General features: G+C 51.5%; 1 protein-coding gene across 1 annotated transcript in view; it reads left to right on the top strand.

Annotated features, from left to right (window-relative positions):
* CDH23 (cadherin related 23) overlaps positions 1-16,805 on the top strand; it is a 176,266-nt gene that overhangs the window by 99,436 nt on the left and 60,025 nt on the right. The window contains exons 12-13 of the mRNA XM_014883277.2: positions 2,572-2,721; positions 3,458-3,616. Of these exons, the coding sequence (XP_014738763.2) occupies positions 2,572-2,721; positions 3,458-3,616 (309 nt within the window). The remainder of the gene's footprint in view (positions 1-2,571; positions 2,722-3,457; positions 3,617-16,805) is intronic.

The raw sequence follows: 16,805 nt of genomic DNA, 5'->3' as shown, positions 1-16,805 counted from the left end.
CCATGAGGAAGGGGCTGAGTGGGAGCATTAGTGATGGATGAAGCCAGCAGGTGATAGTGGGTGAAAAAGCAGCCATAAAAACGATGATCCATCCTCAGTCCCAGCTGAAACAGCTCATGTGGCTGCCCCAGCCTCCTGATGGGAGAAGGGGTTTCCTGATTCTTGGTGATTCTTCTTCGTGGCCTTCATCCTGATTCTTGATTCTGCCCCATGAGTTGCGGATTGGAAGTTGGGAGAGCAGATTTTTGTCTGTGATTCGCAGCCAGGTGCATGAAGGGGGCTCACCTGCAGCTTCAGAGCTCTGGGGTCTGACACCCATACCCACCTGCTGGCATCTCACAGCCTCACTCCTGAGCTTCTGCCCTTGCCTGCCAGGCTCCTACCCGTGCCCAGGGCTCTCCCCCTGGGATTTCAGAGGGATAGCAGGCCGGCAACCACAAGTTGTCCAAAAGTGCTGCGTGATCAGCCAGGGGTGGCTTTTTTTGGGAGCAGGGTGTGGGTGTGAGGTTGATGTGGCAGCGGGGCCACGGCGCGGCTCCGATTTCACGCTCCGAGGAATAGGCAAAGCCATAATTATGCCCCAACTGCAGCTCCAATTGTCTTTTAGCTGAATCAACATGAAATTTCCATAGGTTGTGGTACCGGCTGAGAGATTTGATTGCTGGGAAGGAGGCAGTGGGCAGCAGCCTTGAGCCGTGGCAAGGGCAAGCCCTGAGTGCTGGCAAACGTGTGGCTGCATCCCGGCTTTGGGCGGTAGCAAACTTCCCTCCAAAACCTGCTTTTTATGGGTCAATTCGTTTCAGAAGCAGACAGGTTTATTGTTGTAGGGTTGCTGAGCTCTGGCAGGCTGCTCCTTAATTTGTGGCTCTAAAGGAAGGCAGAGGACTCGGTTTGTTTGCAGTGGTGGGGGAAAAACTCGAGCCGTGGAGGAGCTGGGAGGTGAGGGGATGGAGAGGGGAATGAGCACGTAAAGGAGATCACCGAAAGCATCCTCATCCTCATCCTGGGCACTACAAGGAGATGATGGTGCTTGGCTGTGATCACTGCACACCAGGACCTTGGAGAGCCCAGGGATGCAAATCTTGTTTTTCCTCTCCCCAGCCACGTTTGAAATCCGTTGTTTGCTCTGGGTGGCAGGAGCAGGTAGGAAGGGGTGAGGGAAATGTAAGCAGCTCCCTGTGGCTTCCTCTGGAGTGGAGGGTCCTTGCTGTGAGCTGGGCTTAGCCAGGCCCTTCTGCTGGGCAGCTGATAACAATTTGAATATTCAGATTTGCTTTCAGGCATCCGCAGGGGGCTCGCAAGCTCCGGGAACCAGGAGCAAGGAAAGCAGCATGGGGGCCGAGGCAAAAAAATAAATAGCTGAATAAATATATAACTGGCAACTCTCAGCAGCCCTCCCCAGAGGCAGCTGTATCCCCCTTCTCCAGACCTCACGTGGGCAGACTGAGGCACTCAAGGGGCTGATAATTAGGGATTGTGGGTATCTGGAGCTGATCTCCTTCCCCAACTAGAAGGGAATTAATCCACCCGGCTCTCTTCCTGCAAATACTTGGATTTCTTTTGATGTTTCAACTTTTATCTCATGCCACCAACAAACTCACCCTTCTCTGGCTTCCAAGAAAATCCCTCACATCTCGCTGCCACAAAAGGTGCTCTCGTGTAGTGCAGGGAGGGTGCAGGCCCTGGGAGAGATCCTGAGGGCTTGGGCAGAAATTCCTCAGTGAAGTAGCTTTTTGTCGTTGGTGGGACATGGTCATTTCTTGTAAATCCACGTCCTGAGGATAGGGGACAAAGTAGCTTGGGAAGCAATGCTTCCATTTTCTGTATCCTCTGCTCCCTCCCTCCCAGGGGTGTGTCAGGAGCATCCTTCCCTTCCTCTTTTGGCACTGAAACAGCTCGTGGAAGGTGCCAGTCTACCCTGAGATGCTCCCAGTGCCCGCTGCTGGGCTCCTGAGGCACTGGGTGCCCTTGTGTGGTTCTCTGGGTGTCCTCAGGGCTTGCTCCTGCTGTGGGGCTCCACTGGGAGATGCCCAGCGTGCCCTCAGCTCCATGGATTGCACGGAGGGGTGCAAGGAGGAGGGCAAGGCACAGACTCTGCTCGTGTCACACTTAGGCAGCTTTTGCCATTAGTGCCCCTTCGTGCATTTAATTGGCAACTTTTCCCGATAGGAGAGAGGTCATTCAGGGAAAATTGGAAATTCATCTCTGGCAGCTTCTGAGCTTGCTTTCCATGTGCTCTGCTGGGCCCTGCTCAGAGCAAGGATCTGAAAGCATCGGGATGTTGGCGGCCTTGCTGCTTGGCTGGCCAGGTCTTGGGAGAGGAGGAGTTTTTCCAGTTCCCAGTTTGAGCTGCCTTACTGGGAAAAGCCTTCTGCATGGGAGAGGCACTTTCCAGCCCGAGGAAGGAAAATCCCAGTGTGTGACACCCTGTGTGGTGTGTGAACCTTCAGCCAGCCAAGGGATTTTCCCTCTGTGTGCTGCACGGGATCATCCCAGGGATGCATTCCAGCTCCTCTCACACGCACGTGGATTCTGTAAATAAAACACAGACCTTGCTCTTTCCTTTCCCAGGGTCCCAACAGCGTTTTTGAGGTTTACCTGGTGGGCAACAACTCCAACCACTTCATCATCTCGCCGACCTCCATCCAGGGGAAGGCAGATATCCGTGTCCGCGTGGCCGTGCCGCTGGACTTCGAGACCATTCCTCGCTACGAGTTTTCGGTAAGGCTGCACCCCTGGGCTCTGTGGGACAGCCACAGTTTTCAGCATGACCTCAGAGTGACCATTAAACAGCTTCCTCTCTCTTGCCCTGTACTTGAAGAGAGAGATGGAACAAGTTTTCAGCAGGGTCTGCTGTGATAGGACAAGGGGGGATGGCTTTTGGTGGTTGATTTAGATTAAGTGTAAGGAAGGGTTTTTTCCATGGGAGTGGTGAAACAGTGGAACAGGATATCCAGAGAGGTGGATGTCCCATTGCTGGAAATTCAGGGTCAAGTTGGATGGGGCTCTGAGCAACCTGGTCTAGTGGAAAATATTCCTGCCTATGGCAGGAAGGTTGGACTAGGTGGCCTTTAAAGGTTCCTCCCAACCCAAGCCATTCTGCTACATTCCCCACTATGAAGCAGTGGAGCACTACAAAGCAGCCAAAAAAACAGAAAATACAATAAAGAAGGAGGTGGGGAAGAGATTTGCTCCGCGCTTTCTCTTTCCAACATCCAAAGGCTCAGCTGCAAGAGCTTAGGCAGAGCAGGGCCATAAAAGCTTTATAGAGCATAAAACTTTGTTTTAAGAGCACCTATCAGGGGCCAAAACCCTCCCCGTCCTCCTGCTCCAGCTCTGTCAGTGCTTTGCCTTCAGCTGGCTCAGCTGGTGAGGGAGATGAGGAGAGCCTAAAGAAGGAGAGGTAACTCTCCCGAGCTTCCCAGCATCTCCAGCCTTGCCCCGTGGCTTTTCCCAGCTCTTCGCCAACGAGAGCGTCCCGGACCACGTCGGCTTCGCGCGGGTGAAAATCAACCTGATCAACGAGAACGACAACCGGCCCGTGTTCAGCAAGGCTCTCTACAACGTCAGCCTCCTGGAGAACACCACCGTGGGCACCACCGTCCTCCAGGTCCACGTGAGTAGGAGCATCCCAGCTCCCTTTGCCCGGTCCTTGGCACTTGTGGTGGCTCTGGGGTGTCCCTCGCCCAGGGCGAGCCCGGGAAGGGAGTGTTTGGAGATGCTGGTGGCAGGCTGTAGACTCCTGATGGAGCAGATGTGGTGACCTTTCCTGCTCTCTGGAAGATGTGTGGGTGTTTCCTGCCACACCAAGCATCCAAAGAGAGTCCTGCACTGCATTTCATCTGCCAGTCCAAGAGGTCACGGTGCCCCCGGTGTGGGTTTTCTCACTGCCCTCTTTGGAAGCATCATCTTCCTCAAGGAAACCTTCACCATTAAAAGGGTGAAGGATGGAAAAGGAGAGGAATGGTTCTGTTTAGCAGAGCATGGCTGGCAGCAGAACAGAGGCAGGCAGAGGTGGTGGTGATAGCAGAGGGTGTTTCCATTCCCTCTCCTGTGGGAATTCTCATGGAGAAGACACATTTCCTGGTGCATGAGGGCGATGTCAGTGCCAGTGTGGGGCACAGCAAGAACCACAACAAAACCCTGTGCTGAAATGCCATTGGGAAAGGCATCAAAGCTCCTCTGGGATGGGGAATATCACAACAGGGAGCACCAAATCCCCTGCTACTCTTACTGTCACTACCATTAGTCGTGAATGGGTTTGCCTGGCTCCCTCTCCAATGTATTTGGGCCAGCTGCCCTCCTGCCACCTCCTTGTCCCCCTGCTCTCCCAAGGCACAGCCCCTGTGCAGGAATGCCCCCTCAGAGGATAAAAGCCAGGACAAAAGAGTTGGGTGCATGTGCCTGTGTGTAAGTGTGTTTACTTTACAAACAGATGGTGTGAAACTGCATAGAGCCCCCGAGCTGTTCCCATCTGACAGTTATTAATATTTCAAGCAGATGTTTAGCTAGTCAGGCCGTCAGACACTAAACAATGAGATTGTTACTGCGTCTCCTCTTCCCCCAACTTCCAGCTATGCCAGCATTTCAGAGCGAACACAAAATGCCAGGAGTTGAATCTTCTATGATAAATCAGAATGGATGCAATTAGCTCTGAAATCCAAATTGCCCTCCCAGCTGATCCCAAACTTTTAACAGCCCTCATAAAATACCAGCTCCTCCTCCTGCTGTGGCCACTTGCCTTTGAGCTGCAGCCCTCTGGTCGCTGCCTGTCTGTGCCACGTCTCTCCACCTCTCCCACGTGCTGCAGACAAAAAAAAGCCTGCTTTCCTTGCTAATAAATTCCTCCTCTCCTTTCCTTCCTTCTTTTCCACTTGCTCGAGAATAATCCTGGATATTCGCACACAGGAGTTAGGGATGAGGTATTGGAGAAAGCCACATGGCACGCCCACTTCTTTTTTGGCTGCTGGATGTCATCCCCACGAAAGGGGATTTTTGTTGGCTCCCCTCTTTTTGTGCTCCTCTGTGCAAATAAATGCAGGTTTGGAGAGACAGTGGGGTTCAGGGTGCTAGGGATAAATCAGGTGGCTTGTGGGGTAAGGAAATTGATGGACAGGGGTGGGTGAGTGGTTGCTGAAGGGTGGCAGGAGGCTTCGTGCCAGCTGCTGCTGGAGGTGGCCAGGCACAGCTGGCAGGACAGAGCAGTGCCTGCAGCACCTTCCTGGCAGGGAGACGAGCAGCTAAAACCACGGGAGCTGAGGCAAGGGGAGGTCACTGGTTCTTTTGTCCAGCCCAGCTTTCTGGGGAAGGAGGACAAGTAGCTCCCAGCTGCCCAAAAGCCCCCTAGGGCGGTTTACCCATCTTCCAGTGAGTGCATCCTGGTTATCCCACCTTGGCTGTGGCTGATGGGCTGTGTGTAGGTGAGGGGAAAGGCTCTCCTCAGTGCCACCCTCTCCAGGCTGCCCTCAGCTTAGCCAGCCGAAAGGGAAAGGCAAAAGGAAGGAGCGAGCAGACTTCATTTTCGGTGACAAATGGCCATTTGTTTCTGCAGCATTTCGGCTGCTAATGTCAGTGACAGCAGAGAAACATTGCCTGTTACACGTATAAATCAACTGTAAAACAACCCCCAGTGCAGGCAGGCAGAGCTGCTGCCTGCTCTCTGCTCCCTGCATCTTTCCCTTTGCCCAGGGGTGAGTGGGCTCGGATCCGTGGATTCCCGGTCAAACCTCAGCCGCTTCCCTGGCACAGCACAACCTTGTCCACCCTCTAAGATTCCGTTTGTTCTCTGCTTAGCATTCCCTCCATCTCCCTGTCCATCCGTCCATCTGTTCGATTCTGTCCCTGAAAGGCATTTATTATTTAGACTCAAGTGGTCAAGAACATCTGGAGAGTCCAGGCTCCATGGGAGCAGCTCCTGCCCTTTACAGGAGAGACCATAGTGTGCCCAAAGGCAGCTTCCTCTCCTGCCTCCGTGCTTTGGGAGCATGAGGACGAGCTGAGGGAGCTGGGAAAGAGGCTCAGCCTGGAGAAAAGGAGGCTCAGGGGGGATCTTCTGGCTCTGCACAACTCCCTGACAGGAGGGGACAGCCAGAAGGGGATCAGGCTCTCTTCCCAACAAGAGGAAACAGCCCAAAGTTGTGCCAGGGGAGGTTTACATTGGATATTAGGAATAGTTTCATCAGTAGAAAGGGTGGTCAGGCATTGGAACAGGCTGCCCAGGCAAGTGGTGGGCTCACCATGCTTGGAAATGTTCAAAAAACACATAAATACAGATGGTGGGTGCGTGGTGAGCTTGGCAGTTCATGGTTGGGCTGGATGATCTCAGAGGCCATTTCCAGCCTTGATGATTCCATGGCTGTTTACACGTGTGGTCAGCCCCTTAGGCCAGAGATTCCTGGTTTTGCAGAGACCAGTGTGAAGGGCTTCTAACTCCAGCCAAAGTTTCCAGGTCACATAAATCGTGGCTGTTTGGAGTTCCATGTCCATCGCACATCCAGGACGACTGAAGGACAAGCAGCCTGTCCAGGGCTCTTAGAGGCCTCTCTCAATGCAAACTTCATTTTTTCCCTGCCCCAGACTCTGCTGTGCAGGCTGGAAAGGCTTGGAGGTCCCACACAGCAGCAAACACCCTCTGTGAAGCAGGAGCAAAGCAGGGAGGTGAGCAGAGCTCATCCTGAAGAGATGGGCCAGTTCTGCCCCAGCTACCAGCAGATATTGAAATACTATATTTTTTTTTTTTTTGAAACAACTGGCCATGAAGCTTTTAATAACATAACAGAAAAGGTCAGAGAAAGAATTTCACACTTCTTGAGCAAGCAGGCAGCCAGTGTAACTTCATGCCTTCCAGGAACGAGGCAGTGAGAGCATACACTGCACCCCAAATTAACTGGGGCTCTGGCACCCTGCCAGGTCCTGCCTGCCTGGTGGCCAGTGGCTTTCCTAACAGGATCAGGCTGGAAGGATGGGCCCTGGAGAGGTGTGGTGAGGCGTGGTGCCTGCTCTGGCTAAGGGCAGGAGGATGTGGGGCTCTGGGGTAGGAGGACCATGCTGGGGAGATGAATGGCTGTGTCCAGCTGGAGCCATGATCAGAGTCATGGAATGCTTTAGGGACCTTAAAGGTCATCTAATTCCAACTCCACAGCTGTTGGCAGGGACACCTGCTGCTAATCCTTAGGTCCTCGAGTCCAGAGGCAGGAGAAGCCTGATATTCCCCATCCTGCTCCAGGCTGCCTCGCTGCCAGCAGCTGGGAGCAGTGCCACTGCTTCTCTCCTTTAGCACCTCAGCTGGGACAGGAGAGGAAAGGGAAATCTCAGGACCCTGTGCCCAATGGCTGTGAAGGGCATTGATGCTGGTCTGGCACCACCTAACTAATGGCTTGTCTTCATTTTCTTCTGCCTTCACTCAGAGTCAGGATTAAAGCATGAAGGAGATGAATTTTCTCGTGTTTGGGCTCAGTTGTTTATTAAATCTTATCTAGAGTACAGAGAGTTCTGCAACACTTCTAGCTACCAGCTAAAAGTGAGCAAAATGGAGCTGAATCCAGCTAGTTACAAGCTCTTTTAAAGCTAAACAGTCCAATAAAGAGCTAACACCTATATTATTTATACTTCTGACCCAATAACCAAACTCCTGTGACCTCCAGTGCAGCACTAACTATCCAACCAAAAACTATTACCTAAAACTAGGAAGAAGTAGGAAGAAGAAGACAGAAAGAGACAACACCCAAGAGCCTCCATCTTGTCCCATACCTATTACTATATTCCAAAAACCCCAAATTCCAAACCCTTCCACCATGTGAAATTACACAGTTCTGTTTTAACTACACAGCCATGATTTTAACTCCATCACTCAAATTTGGAAGCCTTCTCCAAGGCCCCAGGTCAAAAGCAGTGTTCTCCAGGGGGTCAGTGTCAGAAAGCACAGAAAGATCAAAATTCAGTTCAGCCCAGCATCCCCTCCTGTCCCTGGGGTGGGAAGCTCAGGGAAGTTGCCAGCCTGTGTTTGTCACCCTGCCCCTCCAAACCTGCCTTTGGACACTGCTGCTTTGCCAGGGGCCTCCAAAAGCTGTGCTCCAGCTGCTGATGTATTTGCTAGACCTGGAGGATGGGGAAGGGGCTGAAAACGACCCAGCAGGAGGTGGGAATTGAGATCTCCTTAAGCTCCTCGTCCTCTACAGATCTGCACAGCAAAGTCCTCCTGAAAAGCTCCGATAACCAAAATCATTAAAGCCCGAGCAAACCAAGAGTAACTTGTTTTTAACACAACAATGCATTTGATTTGCCTTGAAGTGTCTGGAGAAAAATGGTTCTCCAGGGAAGTGTGGAAAGTAATCCCAGCTCCGTGATCCCTCCCCTGTGCTTTATTTGCCCCGGTCTGGCTTGGCTGCACAGGCTGGGATCAGTGGCTGGGGGCTCCATCAGCTGCCTGGCAAGCAGCAGCGAGCTGGGGGCATGCTGCCAGCCCCCTTCCTGCTCTCCCACCCCGGAAAACGGCTGGGACAGAGGGAATTCAGGGAATGAATTGCCCACTTGCCTTCCTTCAAGCCCCACACAAGCATCCCCCAGCAGGCATTAGCCCCTGCTGCTCCTGATCCTTTCCACCAGCTCTTGCTGACTCCAGATGGATCAGATGGATGAGCCATGCTTTGGAAGCCACACCAGCACCTCTCTGGGATGGTTTGTGCAGCTATTTGTCCCAAATCCTTGCTGAGTGAACGATATCCTCCTCCCAAATCCCTGTGAGGTTTTGTGCTCTGCCTTGCCTTGGTGTCCTCCTTGCCCTGAAACACCTCTGGTCTGGAGTGAGGCTGCGTTTCTCCTGACCACAACCACCCTCAAGAAGTCTGAAATGGATGTGGAGACTTTTCAGAGCTTTAAATACACACATACACACACAGAGAGAGAAAACTTTTGGGCAAGCTGCTGGTGGGCTTTCCAGAGGTGTCTTTTGGACACCCTCAGAAACATTGTGAGCATCTCCAGCAGACCTCAGATTATAGACTGTGGTGCCCAATTCAACCAGCAGGCATCGATTTCAGCACAGGAATGAATCTCTGTATCTTGTGAGATGTGGCAAGGCAGGTAAAATAAGCACTGTGTTCCCTCAGGGCTTGATAACCTGAATCTCTAAGGCAGTTTTGTGTGCAAAAGAACCCCACTACTTGCCCCGATTTTTAATGAAATCTGGATTAAATTTTTCAGATTTTTTGACAGGGGTGAAGAGATGGTCTCCCTGTGTTTTTGGCAATCAGCAGTTTTGGCATTAACCTGTGTATTCTCATGTATGTGTGTGCATTCAGTACATACACACACACGTATGGGCTCACATTCCTGAGCAGTCCCATTCCCCTGCCCTCCGTGGGTTGTCCCCTCCCTGGACATCATCCCCAGCACATCCCTCCATTCACCTGGATTCTCATCTTCCCCCTCCCTGCCACTGCACTTCCTCGGGAGAAGCCTTGTTAGTAAGAACCTAATGAAGTAAATGTGCTAATTAACCTTCCATTACTCTCCTCATTAAATCAACCTTTAATTTGGTTGGCAGAGTTCCTCTCCTTTACCACCCAGCTGTCAGTTTTCTTCTTCTGCTTCGATCTCTCTTTGGCCCTGTGCTGGGGATGGGAAAATCAATCCCGGCCTGATTTTCTCTCCCCATCGTTCCAGCCAGCTGTGAACGCCAGTCAACAAGAAAGTAATAATGAACTTTTCCCACCCTGGCAAGGAGAGTCGCAGACATCAATAAACAGCTATTTAGGATGCAAATCACTTTCCCAATCAGCCATCAGCCTTTGAGTTTGGCAGGGACGGTGCCGCGGTCTGTGGGCTCCCACACAGAGCAGCTCTGGGATGTCCAGAGAGTTGCATCCCTCTGGGATTGTCCCACTCCAAGTCCTGATGTGGGTGGAATGAGGCTTTGCAGGCCTTTGGGGCTTCTTCTGGTCCCCTTCAGGACTCACTCCACCCTTCCTCCTGCCATTCCTTTGGCCACGGGCACTCTCTGTCCCCCAAAATCCGTGGGGTGATCTCCAAAGCTTTTCTTTCCCCTTTTTCTGAGAGAACAGATGAATGCAGGGGGGCAGAAGCAGTTGGGGACCAAAGGCAGTAGTGGAGGCTCCAGCTTTGAGGTGCTGGTGGGTGAGGGGCTCACCCTGAGCTGTGTTTCCCTCTCATGGTGATGGTGACTTGTGGACCAGCCTCAATAAAACCTACACTCCTGGTTTTGGGAAGGCTGCATGGAATAAGGACGCAGCAGTTGAAGGCAGGGAGTAAGGTGGGGAAACACCTTGCAAATCAATGGATGGATAAAAAAATCATCTAGGGATCTGTGGGGAATCAGTGTGGGATAAACCATGCCCATGCCCATTTCCACAGGATGGGGAAACAGTGGGAGGACTCCCAGGCCAGCCTCCTCCTTTCCTTCTGCTATACGAGAGTGGAAAATGCCTTGGAAAGTCCTTGCTGCAGAGGAGGAATGGACAGGGTGGGGATGACTGGGGATGCCAGACAAATGTCTGGGGCAAGCTGGGTGCTGCAGGGAGCACCTAAGACATCAGGCATGCAGAGGGGATCTAAGAAAGCAGGTGGGAATATGAAATCATGGCTCAGCAGCAGCTGGGCGAGCCTGGAGAACTCTCAGCTAGACGTTTCTGATGTCCTCCAAGCCTGGGCTTTGTCCCTTCTTCCAGCCCTTCTCCCCTCCCGTGGCCCTCACAGCTCTCCCTCCCTGTCAGCATCTTAATTGATCTTGTTGTTCTCCATCCCCCCCTCCCCAGTGCTCCAGCTCCAGCTGTGCTTAAACAGAACAAAAATCTCTCCAATTTCCCTGCCGCTTAAAAGAAAATTGGATCCTTTATCTGCAAGAGGAGAGGAAAGCTGCAAACACACGAAACAGTAAAGAGTTAAATAATCAAAGCAGATGATTCCAAATTGCCTGGAAAGTTAAACATGAATGGCTTGGCTTCTTCCTGCGTGCTCCTTGGGTTTTTACAAGTATAAAAATACGCTCTTGCACTCCTTGTTCCCGTTAAATATCCTTATCAAGCCAGCTCTGTAAATAAAGGGAAGGGGAGGAGGGAGTTACCAGGCGTGATTGACAGATCTGAAGTCCCTGTCTTTCTGTCAGGGCCCAGTGCTCTTTGGCTGTGTTTATCTCTTTAATCTAAATATCAATCCGTGAGACCGAAATGGGGTGGAATAGGAATCCTGACAGCCCGAGCTCTGAGGGGAGAGAAAGAGAGAGACACTTACTGCAGCTTGTGCAGCCTCTCCCTGTCCTGATGGAGCTGTCAGGAAAAATGCACAGCGAGAGCACAGAGGTGAGAAAACAACAAAATCACAGCCTGGCCCCTTCCCCGTGCCCAAACAAAAAACAAACAAACAAACAAACAAAAAAAAAAAAAAAAAAAAAAAAAACAACACAAAAAAAAAAAAAAAAAAAAAAAAACAAACAAACAAAAAATAAAAGGAAAAAAACCAACCATTCAGCCCATGAGAGAGGAAAGAAAATCAGGGAGCAAATGCAGCCCTGCTCGTGTCCAAGCTGCTTTCTGCAAAGCACAAGCCAGGCAGCAGAATTCCTCCCCACGCCTCCCACTGTTCCCAGTAAGAGACGGGGTTGGGTGGTTTTCCTGTGCTGCTGGCTTTGCCTGGTGATTTGGGATGTGGCTGGGAGTTGAAGGGAGGATTTTTCCCAAGGTGATGCCCTTTGCCATGTGAACACCCTGGCCTCACACCTCCTTCTCAGCAGTCCCTGTAGGGCCATCACTGTCTTCACCTTGACACATCCTCTACCAGACTCCTCATGCTTTTACACCCACCAAGTTCCTACAGAGACAACACTCCTGGGATTTTAATCTGTTTTCAAAGCTGCCTTCAACCAGTCTCTCCCAAAGCATCCAAGGCTGTGTTTCCTCCAGAAAAAGGGAATCAGCACCCAGGGGGTGCTGGTGGCTGAGTGATGCTGTGACAGGGACAATGCCAGCCCTGGGGAGATGACCCTGAGCTGCCCCCGGTGCTGCTGACACGCTGGGGTCGGTGTGTGAAGAGGAGGGTGATTTACCTGAACAAATCACAGAATGTGCAAATGGGTTGGGTTTTGCCATTCCCTTTCTCCGGGCTGGGATGCAACGTGTTCATGTGGCAAGGACCTGCTCAGCCCATCCTTCCTCCTTTGTTTTTACCCTCTCTCTGCTGCTGTCCCCTCTCACCTGGGTGAGGTGCAGTTGCAGGTGGTGATGGGCTTCCCGGAGCTCTTGCAAGCACATTAGTGATTGTTGGGAATTTATATTTCTTCCACCAGACTTTGACCTTAATTTCTTCCATTTTGCTGGGCTGTAAAATTCATTAGAGACCCAACAGAGAGGTTGAGATTGAGATGTCAAGGCAGGCAGCTGTGGGGTTATTTAATTGCTGAGATGTGCCACTTGCCATTTAGGTGGACAACAAGAGAATATTAATTCAATGCGATTCATTAACATTGAATTTTGCACCCAGCTCCAGTAAAACCAGTGGGCATTGAAACGGTCTTGGGTGCCACCAGTGAAAACCCACGCTGGAAAAATCTCACTTTTGGGCCATCTTCTGGTGTTTTAAAGCCCAGCCATTCCAGCAGCAGCCTGGCTAGGGTAAATCACTGCCTGCTAAATCACGGCTGCCCAGGCAAGTGTTAACCTTGCCTGTGTGGAGCTGATGTTGCAGGGGCTGCTGTTATCAAACACAATCAGGAAGGCTCTTGTTTTCCCCGGTGGCTGGCAGGAGAGGTGGGGAAAAGCTCTGCCATTCCCAGGGGGGTTGATTGACTATTTTTTCCCCCCTGGCCAGGTTCAGCGCAGCCCTCTGGGGTCATTAGTGCCGATTGAGCTCCCTGGCTCTGGGCAGGGTTTGGAGCTGCTGGGGGAGCCGTGGCAGCAGCATTGCCTTGATTCCCCGCTCCCTCTTTCCCAGCTAATCACTGGAGCCACCGGGCCGGCCAGCCACCAGCCTGATTGCCACCTCCCACCGGGCAGCTTGTCTTTAAAAGCCTGGCAGAGAGCACGGCCGGGCCAGGCAGGGCTGACAAAAGAGCTGTTTTTCCAACTCGGGTCATTCCGTAACAACTTTAAGTAGGTTTTCTGTTGGTTTTTCCATTCGGCTGTCGCAGCCCAGTGATTGCATCCCATGGAAGCCCTTCACATTTGTCTCCTCCAAATCACAAATCAAATCCCAATCCCGGGGGCTACCAGCAGTTAGCTGCTATTCCCCTGGGACCTGAGGTTGCCTAGAGGAAGGGATGTTCGGGTGGCTGCCTACTTTATGCATTTTGGGCTCCAAAAATCAATAAGGATGCCAGGGCATGGCTCCCCACCCTGGAATTCCTGTACCACAGTCTGAGCAGCCCAGTCAGCCCCAAGCAGCAACTACATCTGCCTCACTTCCCTAGAAAACAACAACAACCAAAAAAAAAGCTAGGAAGAAGATGGGAATCCTCCTTCTGTTTGCTTTCCCAAGCCACAGGCATCTTGCTGGATCAGGGACGAGGCTCTGCCCGGTCACTCCAGCACCCTGACAGCTTTTTGACGTCCTGTAATTGCTTTCCTGCCACAACTCTTTTAAGCAGAGAGCTCCTGGCCAAAGCAATTTGTTCCCCATCAATTTTTATTTCCTGCTATGTGCATGCGAGGGAGGGAAAACAAAGAGGGCGAAGGAGAACAAACAGAGCTGGGACCTGCTCGGGCAGCAGCGTGCTGAGGGAAAGGTGGGAAGGGTTTGGCTCTTCAGCCGTGGCAGCTCTGATCATCATCCCAAAGCTCTCTGCTCACCCCTGCGTCCGACTTCCATCCCTGTCTGAGAGCTCTGCGGGAGGACTGCCGTGTCCCGGGGGTTCCATGGGGGATTTGAGCCTCCTGGAAGGGCTCTTCTTGGTTCTACAAGCCCCCTCCTGAAGCTGCTGTGAGCAGAGTTAATCTCCAGCAGTTTAAAGAGTCATTGAGTGGGTCTGGCGGATGATGAATGTCTAAACCATTACCGGGTGAAGCTCCGTGGAGCTGTTTAAAGCTGAATTCTCCCATGTAAATTTCTGCTCCATCAATCCTGATGACATGTCAAACATTGCCATTGTTTCCCCGAACAAATTGGACGACATGCCCTTTCCTGCAGATTTGCCCACGAGAGCAGAACCAGCAGAGCCAGCTCCTCGCTTTTGTCTCCAGCTCGGGGAAGTGTGGATGTGGTGGCCCTCGGTGGGACAAAAGGAGACATCCCAAATATTTTGTAAAATATTACTTGGGGGATGCAGACGGACAGAGAGCCAGGCCCGTTTTTTGGTATTTTTTGTGTGATTCACGTGCTGGGTGCCCACACCACACTGCAGCTCAGGGAATTAATCCTTTGGGCTGTCCAGGCTTCCTCTTCTTGCCACTCTCCCGGAGTCTGGCTGCACAAATGTGGGATTTTTTTTTTTTAGAAACGGTCTGCACTGGTGACAGCTCATAAAAGTACAGATGTGGACCCGCATTTTCATCCTGCCCTTTTGCAGGCTCCAGTGGGCAAATCCCGCTTTAATATTCCGGGCAGGAGAGGAGAGCTGTAAAAAGCCATTTGATTGCTTCTCCAGGTGGAACCCCGAGAAACTTCCAGCCAGATGCCTTTCCTTCCCGGCCTCTGGGAATGGATGCTTGCATGCTGGGAGGGAAAACGAGTCAGTGACTGGGAAAAGCCACAGGGAAACAGCTGGGATTGCTGACAGCTCGGTGGGATTTGGGGTGCACTCTCTCGGAGCCCTTGGCATCACTCCACAAAGGGAGCGTGTGTTGCCTCCCCAGGGGCTTGAGCAGCTGAGCATGCTTTTTACCCTTAGAGGGGAATAAAAGCTTGCTAATGCAGAAACAGGTGAAGATCCCAAATTAAATATGCTGAGCGTGCGTGGTTTGGCTTATTTTTTTTTTTTTTTTAAGCATGTTCCCTGTCACGCTCAACTAACCTGCTGCATTGCCCAGCATCATCTCCGTGATGTTCAGTTGCCAGGAAAGCCATCCAGCCAGCCTCACCTTCCACCTCCCCGGTGTAAATTAGGCACATTAATTAGCCCTGGCTGGGGAGGAGGTGGATGGGGCAGAGTCAGGCTGCCCATCCTCCTGGCTCCTCGGGAGAGGGGCTTTTTGCCTCGCTGGCATTTTTGATGTCATCACAGCCTGTGGTCCAGCCACCCTCCTGGCTCCCCTCTCCCCAGGGCTCCCATTCCCTCCTGGCTAACCTTCTTTTAACCTTCCTCTTTCCCTATCTTTTTTTTTTTTTTTTCTTCCCTAGTCAGAAGAAAATTACACTTTCCCAGTGTTGTCTGTCAGTGCAATAAGCACTTAGGAGTGCAATTGTATGGGGCCAAATGAAGGGAATTCGTTTTGCCCGTGCTTTCTGGTACTGTCAGACCCCCTGTAAATCATTATCTTATCACCAGCCCATCCAGGTGCATGGAAAATGCTTTTTCTGGGCTCTGCTCTCGCACCAGCCACTTAGGAATTAATGGAAACGAGGGATTCACAGCAGTTGTGGGATCACAAGGAGCGGATGCAAAAAAATCCTGGCTGGAGGCTGAGCGCTGGCAGCGCGGAGGGTGCTCCAAGCCCTCAAGGATTTTGGGGAGAGAGGACCCAAAAAAGGGGCTGGGGGCAGGCGTTAGGATGGGGCATTAACCCCGGAATGAGTTGGCTGAAGGATGCTGGGTGCTGCTCGCTCTCTGAGCTTCTCTCCAGGCAGATTTCCGCAGATCTGTTCCATTTTACCAAACACAATTCCAATGCCCACGGAAAGGAAATCGCATCGTAGCAGTGGAGAGGAAAATCAGCAAAATCAGTAGGTCTGGAAGGCTGGATCCACCAGAGCGCCCTTTGGCTGGCATCAAGCAGCAGGAAGATGTGTGGGGAGAAAAACTTGAAAATCCTGTCTGGTTTTTGTGCCTTTTGCTCTCTGTCATCCCAGGATGTGGCAGGGCAGCAGCACACCGGGGTAAAGCTGTGCTCTAGCTCCTGCTCTGCTGTCAAGGGTAATCAAGGCCATGGATAAATCAGGAAGGTTTCAGGAACAGGCTGTGTTCCATGCCACTCCTAAAATACAGCCTTTTCCTGGTATCTGGACATAAAATGTGTCTTTGACCCTGCTTCTTCACAGACCTGTTGGTCTCTAAGTAATCCAGACAGGGCTCAATTTAGAAAATATACTGGGGGAGAAAAAGGATATTTCGGGGATTGCATTCCACCTTCCTCACCTAAAAATAAAATTTTCTGCTCCTTTTTCCTGCCGCCGCTCATGCATATTTTATATATTCATTAGAGCAAAGACTTTAAAACATAAATAAATCTTGCTTTGCTCATCCAGAGCTGACACAGTGAGTTGTGAACACCTTCCCCAGAAGGTGCTGGTCATTTAGCCGTGACCAGCCTGCTCCAGCTCCGGCAGCTGCCGCTGGAGCAGGCGCATCCCGCAGCATCCCGAGCCTCTCCATCCGTGGGAATGCAGCAGATTGCACCCCCAGAAGGGTTGTCCTTGTGGAAAGCAAGACCAAAATCACTATTCCTTGCTTTTTCCAGATCTGGTTTTTAACCTGAAGTGTGATGGGTTTTTATTCCTCTGCTCTTGTCGTGGTTTCACCCTCCCAAACGCCAGGATTCCACGAAAGCTGCTCACTCACCCTCCCCTGCCACAGCTGGGCAGAGCAGAGAAAAAAAATTAACAAAGGGTTCATGAGATAAGGACTGGGAGAAAACACTCCAAGGGCGGGTACAAAGTGAGTTTGTCACTAACAAAATCAAAGGAGGAAAATGAGAAGTAAAATA

The sequence above is a fragment of the Sturnus vulgaris genome, chromosome 8, assembly GCF_052056855.1.
Source record: "Sturnus vulgaris isolate bStuVul1 chromosome 8, bStuVul1.hap1, whole genome shotgun sequence".
Lineage (NCBI taxonomy): Eukaryota > Metazoa > Chordata > Aves > Passeriformes > Sturnidae > Sturnus > Sturnus vulgaris.
Note: the sequence above shows the minus strand (reverse complement) of the source record. Positions and strands in the feature narration are given on the sequence as shown.